General features: G+C 38.0%; 2 protein-coding genes across 2 annotated transcripts; both read left to right on the forward strand.

The window, feature by feature from the left end:
* The first annotated feature begins 1,059 nt into the window (after nt 1-1,059).
* On the forward strand, nt 1,060-6,704 carry LOC136678769 (macrophage mannose receptor 1-like). The gene is made up of 5 exons (XM_066656904.1): nt 1,060-1,099; nt 1,891-2,131; nt 5,319-5,698; nt 5,872-6,219; nt 6,337-6,704. The coding sequence occupies exons 1-5, from the start codon at nt 1,060-1,062 to the stop codon at nt 6,702-6,704; spliced, it is 1,377 nt and encodes a 458-aa protein (XP_066513001.1).
* Nucleotides 6,705-9,267: 2,563 nt separating this feature from the next.
* Nucleotides 9,268-13,751, forward strand: LOC136678777 (C-type mannose receptor 2-like). The gene is made up of 4 exons (XM_066656917.1): nt 9,268-9,436; nt 12,393-12,770; nt 12,909-13,262; nt 13,393-13,751. Exons 1-4 carry the CDS (start codon nt 9,268-9,270, stop codon nt 13,749-13,751), a joined length of 1,260 nt encoding a protein of 419 aa, XP_066513014.1.
* Nucleotides 13,752-14,306: the final 555 nt, after the last annotated feature.

Raw genomic sequence — 14,306 nt, forward strand, 5'->3', positions numbered from 1 at the left:
GGGGTTTGGAGAGAGAGAGATAACATCACTGTCTGATTTTAATAAACCCATTCACCTTCGTTCATGTTCCTATTACATCATCATCAACGTTAAATTTTATACTTCAATTAAAAATGGAAAATTTAACCTTACAATATTTGCTGTCCACTTTCTTGTTGAGTACTTACACTCCTTGTTGCTGAATGCTACCAAATGCTCACGGAAATAGACTGTTCCAAGACCGTAAATGTCAAATTCAAGCATCTCTTGTCTGTGTCCATGTGATGAGGGGAGTTTATGTAAAGTATGTGTAGGTGAAACAGACGATACACTCAGACCTATAGGTGAGGTACAGAGGAGGAGTTAGAGAGGTCAGAGGTAAGAGAGAGAGGATAGAGAGAGATACAGAGTCACAGGGAGAAGAGAAGATGACAGAAGTGGATGCTGAGAGGAGAACAGAACCAACACCGAGGTAGGATTCATGTTTCATTAACATTAACTCAGAGCTAAAGAAGCTGCTCCAGTCTTCTGCTGGGGTTAGTTTTCATAGTGGACACTGGATAAAGAGAAAGTTCTACATAGTGACCCAGTTACTGTGAGGTACACACTCCAAAAGAACTGGAGAATCACTCTGAGGAACATCACTGAATTACACACAGGTTCTAAGTAGGTTCTAGATAATATATGACTACGTCATGATCACAACATAATTAGATTTCTCATCAAGACAGAAACGGCAGTCAGGTTCTAGATAATGGATTTGTAAGTGCAGTGTGTGATATTAATAAAATTAAAAATAAGATCATGTTGGACATTAGACATAACCTCCAATGTTCTCTGTAGGTATTCTAACAATGCCATGAGAATGTTACTAAAATCCACTGCTCCTCGTTGTTTTTAAAAATAAATACAGCACAGACACAGCTCCAAATATATTCTCATGACGCATGGGGACAATGATGTCAGAAAGTGCACAATGCTTGCCATCAACTCTCCACAGCAGTGTTCACTGAGCACATTATCTTCATTTCAGCAGTAGAGTATATTGTAGTAATGTTATACTAATACTTTTTTTCAGAAATGGATCTGAAGTGGGTTTCTGCCATCTATTTTTTCTCAGGTGAGTGTCTTCACTTCTATTTGTAATCGTCATATTAGTGTGAATCTTGAATCCCTGTGTAGCCCTCCCACTGCAAACTCACTCTTCAAACCAATAACATGGGAGGAGCTCTGATGGGATCTACAAATGAACAGCACCTGCAATAAGGCTCACTCTCTAAGGTGATTTATATTTGACCCAGGTTCAATGATGTATCTACACTCTTTTAGCTACTTGATTCTCCCATGCACCACTAGACTCAAATTCAGTCATCACCTCCTTTCACTTACAGAGCTCCTCCCCTGATTATTTACACTGTAAAATAAATATTCATCAGGCTACATAGTTCTAGATACAAATGGCAAGTTCCAACATAACATGAGTAAACAGCTTCATAAAGCAGTCAAACTTAGGTAGGTGTCGCAGTCACACAGCTCCAGAGACCTAGAGGTTGTGGGTTTGATTCCCGCTCCAGGTGACTGTCTGAGAGGAGTGTGGTGTGTTCTCTCCGTGTCCGTGTGGGTTTCCTCCGGGTGCTCCGGTTTCCTCCCACAGTCCAAAAACACATGTTGGTAGCTGGATTGGCGACTCAAAAGTGTCTGTAGGTGTGAGTGTGTGAGTGAATGTGTGTGTCTGTGTTGCCCTGTGAAGGACTGGCACCCCTCCAGGGTGTATTCCTGCTTTGCGCCCAATGATTCCAGGTAGGCTCTGGACCCACTGTGACCCTGAACTGGATAAGTCATTACAGATAATGAATGAATGCTGTGCTGAACTTTCCTATGTTTCACTGACCTCTGTCCTGTTGTCTCCAGATAAACTGGTGTTGGTGAATCTGACTCTGACCTGGTGGGACGCTCTGAGATACTGCAGGGGGAACCACAGAGACCTGGTCTCAGTTCACTCTGAGGAGGTCCAGTCCTGGGTGATGGAAGTGGCTCAGAAAGCCTCCACTGATCACGTTTGGCTGGGGCTATGTACCCCGGGACCGGGGGAGAAGACTGTGGTTCCAGAGAGAGATCTGGAGCGGTCGAATCGAGTGGAGGACAGCAGTGGGTCAGTCTGCCTGAGACCCAGCAACTCAACTTCATCTGCACCAACTACTGATGTCAGTTACACTTTGTCTGTTACTGGAATATTGAAGTGGGCATTGTAACACTCACTGGTTCTTTCTCTTCTCAAAGATGAAGACTAGAAGTTAGACATGCTCCATCTTCAGTTTCAGAAGATCCTGAGACTTGTTTTTCTGGGCTTTCTTGCATAATTCATGGGGTTTAAAATATGTGAGATTAGAATGTAAGATGTTTGTTGTGCAGATTGGACCTTTCTGCTTCCTGAAATTTCAGCGAACCTCATGAAACAAGCAGAATGGTTTTGAATGGACACAGGTGAATTGTAAAGCATGGTTTATGCTAATTTCAGTTGTGATTTTTTTTTATTCTATCTTAGCATATGTATGATGAACAGAAATGTTACATTGTGTTATTTCTGTTAAGAAACTTAAACAACTACATTTAGAAATAAAATATATCATTTCCATTAAAGGAAATCAACATCAGATTCATGTACCATTCAATATGTAAACATTTTCATAATTATATTTGTTTAGGGTTAAATTAATAAATAAATTAATTTATATTTATAAATTTATAAAAAAAATATATTATAGATTAATCATAAAGCTGACAAATTCATGGCCATTTTGTAATATTATATATATATATATTTTAAACATAAATACTTCACCATGCTGCTGTGTTATCATCATATATCTCTATATACCTGTGTTGTCAAATACTGTGGAATTTTAAGTCATGTTATACTTTGATTGATTGATTTTTTTTTTATGCAAATGATTCACTGTGAAGCTGTGCAGCTTGATTTAGCTCTGTAAACCTGTTCTGTTACCGCCTTTGTTAAATAAACTTTACTATATGGAATGGAGTGAATTTTGGTTGTAATTAATATTATTATTGTTTCTATTTAAATATATATGATATAGGAGTTTATGATTGAATAATTATGTGGAAAAACATATGTTTTAGATCATTCATTTGGTCATTCACCTGTCGACACACCCCCAAGGCGCACAGAAAAAACAGAATGAACATGTGGAAAGGTCAGGTTCTAAAAGGTGGATGACCTCCCAACTCATTCCAAACATGTTTGATGGTGCTCCATAACTCCAGAGAACAGAGTTCCACTGTTCCACAGCCCAGTGCTGGAACTGTGGTGGTTTGTTCTACCAATCTAATCCATTCTTAGCTTTGGTATGGTGGTCTCAGCCTCATGTGCATCTGCTTCAGAGCTCCAAATTCTAGTCAATGCTTTTAAAGTCAATGCTTTTCTACAGAGATGTTACAACATTTGTCCACAGTGAGTGAACACTAAAGACTCACTTCACTAACTTTAAAACTTGGTGGATGTTTGGAAATTTATTTAGTTCTATTGGATATAACAGTGGTCAATGCTGTCTTTGTGCTGGTAGATGGACGTATGTAAAGCATCTCAGAGCAGAGCAGAGCATCTGCTGATAATATCAGTGACGAATTTTAATAAAACATTTCCTCTGTTCTCAGAGAGTCACGTTAGCTGTTATTACAATAACCACAGTCCAGGAACATACATTCAATAAGGTACTATTTGCTGAGCAAAAGCTTGTTGAGAACTAACACTATTTGTGGCTTAATTTCATAAAATCCTCACAGAAATGGACTGGATCAGTCTAAAGGGTTGATACCAAACACAATCGACTCTTGTCACTGAGAGTGTGATGAAGGAGTTTATGCAAAGTGGCTTTCCCCGAAACAGACAATGACACAGACCTATATGTGATGTAAAGGAGGGCGTGGAGAGATCAGAGATAAGAAAGAGAGAAAACAGAGGGCGATACAGAGTCACAGACAGAAGAGAAGACGACAGAAGTGGATGCCGAGAGGAGAACAGAACCAACACTGAGGTAGGATTCATGTTTCATTAACATTAACTCAGAGCTAAAGAAGCTGCTCCAGTCTTCTGCTGGGGTTAGTTTTCATAGTGGACACTGGATAAAGAGAAAGTTCTACATAGTGACCCAGTTACTGTGAGGTACACACTCCAAAAGAACTGGAGAATTACTCTGAGAAACATCACTAAAATACACTGAGATCCTAAACAGGTTCTAGATAATCCAAAAGAAAGTATACAATATTAATACAAAGATCTTATGGAGTTTATTGGGTTTAAGAGTCTAGTGTTTGGGATGTTTACAGATTAAGGTTTACTTTATTCCCAGAGGGAGATCTATGATGGAAACAACAGTTTAGTGTTAAATACAGAGAAAATTTGTTTCCTTGTTTAACTTTGTCTTCCACTGCTGAAGTCATGTGAGACAGGGAGGCGAACTATAATATTCTGAGGAGGAGTTCAGTGTGGCTTGTGTGTGAAGCCAAACCCCACCCCCCACACCCGAGCTGACAGGGAAATATCTGTGGGGTAAAAATAATAACTTACATCAATATTCCAGATATTTTCAAGATGTTTTCTGAGTACATTTTAGGAAAGTACATTTGTCTAAAACTATAAAATGTAATTTAAAACTCGTGAAGTATTCACCTCTTTTATTCACTTCATTTATTCATTTATTTACTTCTGTAATATTTCTGTAAGGATTTTATTTCTGTGAAAAAAAAAAATGTAACATCACTTTCTCTTTTCTTTTAGAAATGGACCTGAAGTGCATTTCCATACTTTTCCTTTTCTCTGGTCAGTGATTGTTTTTATTTTTTTCTAAAGAATTAAAATTGGGAAATGGTATAATGTATTAATTATATTCTACACACAGTATTCTTTATTATTTCTACAGAAAAAGAGGACATGTTGTTGTTTAAGTCATTATCTTATCAGTGAACACTATGTAAGAGATAATGCCTCATGGGGCTCTAAATAGAAACTTGTGCTTGGACCTCAAATTGCCACCAGTGTCTGCATTATTACAGCAGCTGTTTTTACTATGAATTAATTGATGTAAATGGTATAAAACCTGAGATTATCCTGTGAAATACCAGTAAAAATGGCATGTAATAATGGCAGTGGTATTGTCCAGTAATGTGTGTCCCATTCTGGTGTAGAATGTGAAGACAAGGCTATTTTGTTTTTAACCGTGTGTGTGATGAAAGCACAATTAATACTGTTCTCAACATTACTGTCATTTTAACTATCACTTAACATCACTACTGCTCATGTTCTTCACAGTTTTGTGTAGGGTATCTGCTGATGTTCCTTATCGATATCACTTTGTGAATGAGAATAAAACCTGGACTGAAGCTCAGAGCTACTGCACACAGAAATTCACTGATCTGGCCACCATCAACAACATGGAGGAGATGAAGAACATGAACACGACTCTCAAAGATAAAACTACCAGCTCAGTGTGGATCGGTCTACATATAGGGGACACTGGGAGATGGCTGTGGTCTCTGGCTGATGGAGGTCTTGATAGTGAGGGAGAGGAGTATCGGAACTGGAGAAGTGGTGAACCAAACAATGCTGAAAGGAGAGAGTTCTGTGTTGGTATGTATCATTCTGATGGAACCTGGTTTGATATCAGCTGTGAGACACCGTACAGTTTTGTGTGCTATGACGGTAAGAACTTCCAGATACTAGTTCATGTAAAACACTATCACTTCAGGAAATGAAAAAAAAAGCCAACTTAATATTCCTTTGTACAATATTTTAACATTAGTGATTCTATCAGTGTCGTTGGTGGGTGTTAAAGAAAGAGACATTTATCAATGTTTATAAAATGTCTGTTTTAGAAACGAAGACAAACTCTGATAGATACATATACATTGATGAACCAAAGTACTGGCCTGATGCTCAGAGCTACTGCAGAGAAAATTATACAGATCTGGTCAGTGTGATGAACCAGACAGAGAAGCTGGAGATCTGGAATTTGCATAACAATTCAAATGCATATGTCTGGATCGGTTTGTTCAATGACTCCTGGCAGTGGTCAGATCAGAGTAACTCCTCGTTCAGATACTGGAGGTCTGGACCAGATAATTATGGTAAAAATGGACAGCAGCAGTGTGCCGTAGTGACTGAGGATGGTCAGTGGACTAATCTGACCTGTGACAACAAGCTCCCCTTTGTCTGCCGAGAGAGTGAGTCATGATTCACTGATTCAACAATGTGTTCATGAACTTCAGAAATTAATTTAATGATCAAATGTTGTGCTGAACTTTCCTGTGTTTCACTGACCTCTGTCCTGTGGTTTCCAGATGAACTGGTGATGGTGAATCAGACTCTGACCTGGAAAGATGCTCTGAGATACTGCAGGGAGAACCATATGGACCTGGTCTCAGTTCATTCTAAGGAGGTCCAGTCCTGGGTGATGGAGGTGGCTCAGAAAGCCTCCACTGATCATGTTTGGCTGGGGCTACGTCACACCTGCACCCTCAGCTTCTGGTTCTGGGTCAGTGGAGAGTCCATCTGCTACCAGAACTGGGCTCCAGGGAACGGGACTGGGGGTGAAGACTGTGGTTCTGGAGAGAGATCTGGAGCAGTGGAATCAAGTGGAGGACAGCAGTGGGTCAGTCTGCCACAGACCCAGCAGCTCAACTTCATCTGCACCAACTATGAAGGTTAGTTACACTTTGTTTCTAGAAAGGTTAAGTTCTCTGGTGTTGACCAGAGAAGGACAGGTTGCTCCTTGTGAGTCTTGGTTCCTCCTTGTGATGAGGGACTTTGTCTTTTGTCTTTGACTCGCAAGAGTCTTGGACCCAGATCTCTGTAAATCTACCTTGGGAAAATATTCTGTTGTTAAAAGTATTATATAAGACACACATTTATCGACTGGTTGATTGTCTGAATATTGAAGTGGTATTTTAATCTTGACTATTTTGTTTCTTTTTTAAAAATGAAGACTGAAGTAAGGTGTGCTCCCCCTTCAGGACAGAGTGAGAAGATGATCTGCTTCACTGATTTATTTTTAACAATAATAAGATTATATTCTATATAATATAATTTAAATGTTTGGTATGTAGCTTGAACTTTTCTTCTTTCTGAACTCTTCCTCAGTACTGAAACAAGCAGGATCAGTTTCTTGAAAAAGCACAGACTGTTTCAGTAATGATCTCTGCAATATATCTATATATATCCATCTGTCTGAACTGGATAAGAGGTTACAGACAATGAAGGAATCATTAACAAATTTACATTTATAGAACTGAGAGATTTTAAATTGGTGTCATTTGTAAACTTGGTTTTATCTGTTTGCATAATCCTTCTTGAATATCAGTTTTTCTAAGTGTAAATGATTTGTTGTGCTGCTTTGTGTCATTATTTATCTCTCTATAGAAGATATGTCAAATTTGATGCAATTATGATGCAAATATGTATTTCTTTATTTTAATACTTCAATAAAACAAACCAGGAAATCAACTTTGTAAAAATTGTTTATGAAATATTTGCTTGTTTATATTTTTTGACCTGTGTATGAAACAACAGATACGTCAAGAATGCGGGATACAAAATAAATAAATAAATATATAAATAACTGCACAATGTAAATTTCATATTTAAATGTACTTTAAACCTTAAGATGTAGCTCCCCTGATAGATATTCTATTCACACAATGTCAATGTTGTTACAGCAGAAGAGTCATTTTTGGTGTCATATAGAACCCTTTTCTATAAAAAGGTGCCACACAGACCCATCCATAGGACATTCTCCATCAGTCTGAAGAACCCCAGGTTCTTAAAGTGTTCAGGGTTTTATATAGAACCATTTTCTTTACTAATGAACACTTGTAGAACCATCAACGTCATTTGGGTAAATCATTTACATTCTACTGCAAAAACGTTAAACCTAAACCTGGGATTCTTAGGACACTGTGGCATTGTGTTCAAATTTTTGCTTTTGGAAAATGTGATTGGATTTTTGCACACCAACATTATTGGGGTGAGCTTCTGATGTTGGATCACATCCAAACTCATGCTAAATGTATTTTGTGGTGCTACATCACTCCAGAAAACACATATCCACTGTACCACTGCCATAGGTATGGTGGTCTCACATTCTATCAGTTAATGCTTTTCCATAGAGATACTACACTTTATGTCCACAATGGGTGAACCCTAAAGAATCAGACTACACTAACTGTAAAATGTGGTCTTACTTTTGGACATTGTGGACATTTATTTACTTCTATTGGACAAAGTGGCCAATGCTGTCTTTGTCCTGGTATATGGACATATGTAAAGTATCTCAGAGCAGAGTAGCTGCTCATAATATCGGTGTCTACTTTTAATAAAATGAGAGTCACGCAAGCTGTTGTTACAATAACCCAGAGTTTATCATCAATAACTATAAAAACAGCAGTCCTGAAATGTGCATTCAATAAGGTACTATTTACTGAGCAAATGCTTGTTGGGAACTAATATTCCATCAAATCCTCACAGAACTGAACTGGATCAGTCTAAAGGTTTGATATGAAACACAGTCAACTCTTGTTACTGAGCGTGTGATGAAGGAGTTTATGCAAAATAGCTTTCCCCGAAAGAGACAATGGCACAGAACTATAGGTGAGGTACAGAGGTTAGAGAGATCAGAGATAAGAGAGAGAGGATAGAGAGAGATACAGAGTCACAGGGAGAAGAGAAGATGACAGAAGTGGACGCTGAGAGGAGAACAGAACCAACACAGAGGTAGGATTCATGTTTCATTAACATTAACTCAGAGCTAAAGAAGCTGCTCCAGTCTTCTGCTAGGGAAAGTTTTCATAGTGGACACTGGATAATGAGAGAGTTCTACATAGTGACCCAGTTACTGTGAGGTACACACTCCAAAAGAACTGGAGAATCACTCTGAGAATCTAAACAGGATCTAGGTAATAAAGAAGAAAGAATACAATATTAATACAAAGATCTTTTGGAGTTTATTTAGTTTTAAAGCTTAAAGTGTTAGGAATGTTTACAGATTAACGTTAATTTATTCCCAGAGGGAAAAAATGACAGTTTAGAGTTAAATACAGAGAAAACTCATGTTCTTGTTTAACTTTGTCTTCCACTGCTGAAGTCATGTGAGAGTTGAAACAGGGAGGTGAACTAAAATATTTTGCGGAGGAGACACTGACCTGGTGGGACGCTCTGAGAGGGCGAACCATAGGGACCTGGTCTCAGTGCACTCTGAGAAGGTCCAGTTCTAGGTGATGGAGGTGGCTCAGAAAGCCTACACTGATCACGTTTGGCTGGGGCTACGTCACACCTGCAAACAGGGCTTCTGGTTCTGGATCAGTGGCTACCAGAACTGGGCTCCAGGGAACGGGATCGGGGGAGAAGCCTGTGGTTCTGGAGAGAGACCTGGAGTGGTGGAATCAGGTGGAGGACAGCAGTAGGTCAGTCTGCCTGAGAACCAGCAACTCAACTTTATCTGCACCAACTACTGAAGTCGGTCAGTCTGCTCTGAACAAGATTTCAGTTGTATTAGTCCAGAAGGCCTGGAGCTGTAGCACTTTCTCCAGCGTATCTTTGTTCCACAGCAGGTTACAGCACTGTTTCTGTGATTCTACTTCCAGTTAATAATTTAGTGAAACAGCACTTCCAGTGGTAAGATATTTGCTTACTGAATGTAAACAGACTACAGATTACATCAGAACATATGAGAAATGTTACAAATAACTGGGCTCTTTCTTTTAGTTGTTTACATTTATTCAGGTGTAGAGTTATTGTAAGGTGTAATTCCTGTTTGTTACTGGAAAACTGCACTAGAATTTAGAATCCTCATTGTTGCCTTCTTTCTCTCAAAGAAAAAATTAAGACAGGTGTGTTCCCTTTTCTGGACCCAGCCTCAGAAGATCCAGAAGTTCTGTGAGTGTATGTTTGCAAAATATATACACAGTACATACTATTTTCTAAAGACAAATGATACAATGTTGAAATAAGAAAATAGGTTTGTGTTTAAAATTTAGAAATGTGTTATGGTAAAAAATACCTGGCTGACACTATATTTCAAGTTGTTTATTTACAGGTAAATATTTATATTAATAAAAGGAAGAAAACAGCATAGTTACAAATGGATATTAAATGTATTAAGTAATGTAATGTAAATGTAAGAGTCAAATATCAAAGTAGGTAAATATAATTTTGTTTTATTTTTGTTTTGTATTTGACATTACAAGTCCTCAGTCCTCAGTAGGCACATATTTCTAATTAATGGGTGTGGATTATGTTAATGATTAGGTAATTTATTCAATGCTTTTACATAGATGAGTTGTTTATAAATATTAAACCAAATAGTTTGATTTCTGAACACAGTTCTTTTACCTAACTCGTGAACACATGAGAAAACTGAGTTTTGAACAGATATTCCCAACCTTTGATATTCCCAAGAACCTTCTGCAAGTTCAGGTAGAATCCACTGTGTGAACTGTACATTTAAAATTTTGACGGTAAACAAATTTAAGCTGAAACACTGAGAAAGAAATTCATGACAAAACACAATTTTTCAATTGTCTTTTTTTCCACATTATTATTGCTGTCATTGATTATATAATATATATATTTCTACATGTGAAGGGTTGACTGTGATGTACATCATTTAGCTCTGTACTCCTTTCTGTTACAGACTTTTTAAACACAATATGAAATGGTGCACAATGTGATTGTAATAAATTTCATTAAACGACTTGTAAAATTTCTTTATAAACATTTTTTTATTCATCCATTCACATTACTTTTACAACCCCCCACATCCATACGAACACACTGGGTTTTGATGTTGACTGACCTCATAAACCATGCAAAGGATATTAGATGGTACGCCACACATCAACACACAGCCCAGTGTGAGGGTGCATTTGTTCTACCCTTCTAACACACCACACTCAAAACAAAAAAATATTCAGTGGTTCAGTAAATATGAATAACACATACCTGTGTTTTTTGCACATCAAAGTTAGTTATTAGAATAACTTAACAGCTTCAAGTACTTTACCTAATTCATGCTTTTATAGTGGTATATTTTACTGGAGTATTTGATTAATAGTAGCATTGGTTCACGCATACTGAGAAAGACAGGGTGAACCTAAGTAAATATTACTGGAACCCTGCCTGGTTTGACACAAGCGCAATTTAACAGACGTCAAGAAGATGGCTGCAACAAATCTGACAAATGGCCAGACGGACAAGGCTTCCTTCATTGCTGTTTCTTCGACATAGATTACTAAACTGTCCTAACTTGTAAAAATCATCAATGTGTATGTTATCATTCTTACAACAGAAATCAGTATTTTAATATCCATATTACATAGGCTTAGTGCTTCCTAGGTAGCTTTTATTTAATGCTTTTGTTAGTCGTCATATACAAACTAATGGTATTAACAGTTTCCCAGACACAGCTGCGCTGGCCCAGCAGGTTACGTGAGTTTGTCAACTCCTGGAGACTGAATATTAATGAACCTCAATCTCTCTCCGTATCCAGAGGCTGGACTTTCTGACCATAAGACCTCAGTCTGTAAGGGGTCAACAATGTACTACACAGTGGCCACAAGTTTCAGCAAACAAAGTCTCCAATCTTTTCAGATGTACAGGTGAAATACTGATCATTATGAATCATAACTTAAGAATATTACAAATATCCCATGCTGCTCCTTGTAGGCAGTGTGTACAAATATCACTTCTGTGATGTTCAGATGCTGTTCATTTGATTTGCAAATCAACCTGTGTATTTTTTAAAGTCATGCTTTATATTTCCTGTTTCCTCATCTTACACTTCACATTTAGCTGTTACACGCCAACAGCTGATGTACATTTGTGTCTCGTAGAAGAAGAAGAACACAGGCTTTTACATTCAGAGAAAAAAATATGGATCTCACCTTGTTTTTCACAGGTCAGTGTTTATTTCAACTCTATACAGAGCTTTAGTAGATTCAATACTGACTCATGTGTTAGTATTATGTATGAGCTACTGAGGGTGTGTGTTTGTGTGTGTTTGAGAGGGTCTGAAACTCTTAAAATAACTGTAAACACACCAGGAACATGTTATTAGTAAAGTGAGTGTAAGTAAATAAACATCACACATAATTACCATTACCCAAGTCCACTATCTAATAACTAACATGTAAGAAGCCTCCTGACTCAATGCAAATTGTATAAAAGTGTCTTCCATGACCTATATTTACTGCACCTGTGTTTCCTTAGCGGACATTTTGAGAAAAAAAATATTAGTTTATAAGAACAAAATGTTGTGTGACAGTGTTACACTCTGAAGCTAGATTTGACCACAATAAACACCACACTGACTTGTTGTTGTTCTTGGTAGTTATCTTTGCTTTAGCTGCAGCTGATGTTCCTTATCAATATCACTTTGTGAATGAGAATAAAACCTGGACTGAAGCTCAGAGCTACTGCAGACAGAACTACACTGATCTGGTCACCGTCAACAACATGGAGGAGATGATGAACCTGAACACGACTCTCAAAAATAACACTACCAGCTCAGTGTGGATCGGTCTAAAGAGAGGGAACACTGGGAGATGGCTGTGGTCTCTGGCTGATGGAGATTTGTACAGAGAGGGAGCAAAGTACAGGAACTGGAGCAGTGGACAACCAAACAACACAAAGGGGAACGAGTCCTGTGTTACTATGTCTAAACAAAATGGAACTTGGTACGATGAGAGCTGTGACACTCATTTAGGTTTTATGTGTTATGACGGTAAGAATATGGAATTACTAATGTTTTACTGATTCTTAGATTTATGTCTAATTTGTTATGTTACTTTTTGAACAAAGAAATGTATACAAAATTATCATTCAACAGATTTGAGAATAATTTTATACAAATAAATTTCAGAAAAAAGTTCAAGTTACATCACGGTCAAAGGCAGTTTTACATGGCGTGAAGCTCAGAACTACTGCAGAGTGAATTACACAGATCTGGTCAGTGCAAGGAACCAGACGGAGAACCAGATAATTTTAAATAATGGGCCAGTATTTAACCGTAGTATTTTCTGGATCGGTCTGTTCAATGACTCCTGGCAGTGGTCAGATCAGAGCTACTCCTCGTTCAGATACTGGGCGTCTACACAACCAGACGATACCGGTGGGAGTCAGAACTGTACTGCAGTGTCCATGACTGAAGGAGATGCAGGGGGCAGTTGGTTCGATGAGGACTGTGACTGTGAGCTTCCATTCGTCTGCCGTGAGGGTGAGCTGCATTTCACTGATTCTGTTTCTGGTCGTATTTCTGAACTTAGACATGAACAAAATGAACTATATATTTACAAATTAATATATTCAATAAAATGATATAAACTAATATTTTTTGTCATGTCCAGATCAGCTTGTGTTGGTGAATCTGACTCTGACCTGGAGAGACGCTCTGAGATACTGCAGGACCAATCATTCAGATCTGGTCTCAGTTACCTCTGCAGAGATCCAGTCCTGGGTGATGGAGGTGGCTCAGAAAGCCTATACTGATCACATTTGGCTGGGTCTACGCCACACCTGCACCCTCGGCTTCTGGTTCTGGGTCAGTGGAGAGTCCATCTGCTACCAGGACTGGGCTCCAGGGAACGGGACCGAGGCAGAAGACTGTTGCTCTCTAGAGAGATGTGGAGCGGTGGAATCATTTGGAGGACAGCACTGGGTCAGTCTGCCTGAGGCCCAGACACTCAACTTCATCTGCACCAATTAATGACTTTATTTTCTGCTGTGTTTGGTTGTTTGTTTAATGCTATATTCATGACAATGGCATTTGTAACTGCTGTGTTTTATAGTTTAGTGCTTGAATATTTGTGACAATGTAATGTATAACACAAATGTATTTTTCTGTCTTTCCTTTCACAATACTCAAAACTAAAAGGAGATGTGCTCTTTATTCTCTGTCCAACAGTGGAGAATCCACCTGTCGATCCACAATATCACTATATATTCATATTACAAGGGTTTGTGGGTCCATTTTGAATGCACTAAAATTTATTATAAATTAATTATGTTTGTTGAATTTGTAAAGTTAAGTGATGCCTCATAACTAAAAATATATGTTCTTATAATTAAATTGTCTCATTGCTGTTTTGTTCATGTAACTTTGTCAAAAAAAAAACAAAACTGTGAAGTATTTTTTATTTCTATTTAAACTATATACAGTTGTTTACAGTACCCAGTGAAATGAAACACAGTTCCTCTAGGACCAAGATGCTACATAGAACAACTACACAATACAACATAAAATGCAGGTGTACAGTAGCAT

Source organism: Hoplias malabaricus, chromosome 2 (genome assembly GCF_029633855.1).
Source record: "Hoplias malabaricus isolate fHopMal1 chromosome 2, fHopMal1.hap1, whole genome shotgun sequence".
Taxonomy (NCBI): Eukaryota; Metazoa; Chordata; class Actinopteri; order Characiformes; family Erythrinidae; genus Hoplias; species Hoplias malabaricus.

What these genes read in the sequence shown, in the direction of transcription:
- LOC136678777 (XM_066656917.1), top strand. Translation starts at nt 9,268, where the DNA reads ATGGAGGTGGCTCAGAAAGCCTACACTGATCACGTTTGGCTGGGGCTA. An exon ending in AGGTTTTATGTGTTATGACG is followed by an intron (nt 12,771 to 12,908) that starts GTAAGAATATGG and finishes AATAAATTTCAG; the next exon opens with AAAAAAGTTCAAGTTACATC. An exon ending in TCCATTCGTCTGCCGTGAGG is followed by an intron (nt 13,263 to 13,392) that starts GTGAGCTGCATT and finishes TGTCATGTCCAG; the next exon opens with ATCAGCTTGTGTTGGTGAAT.
- LOC136678769 (XM_066656904.1), top strand. Translation starts at nt 1,060, where the DNA reads ATGGATCTGAAGTGGGTTTCTGCCATCTATTTTTTCTCAG. An exon ending in CGAGTGGAGGACAGCAGTGG is followed by an intron (nt 2,132 to 5,318) that starts GTCAGTCTGCCT and finishes AGTTTTGTGTAG; the next exon opens with GGTATCTGCTGATGTTCCTT. An exon ending in CAGTTTTGTGTGCTATGACG is followed by an intron (nt 5,699 to 5,871) that starts GTAAGAACTTCC and finishes TGTCTGTTTTAG; the next exon opens with AAACGAAGACAAACTCTGAT.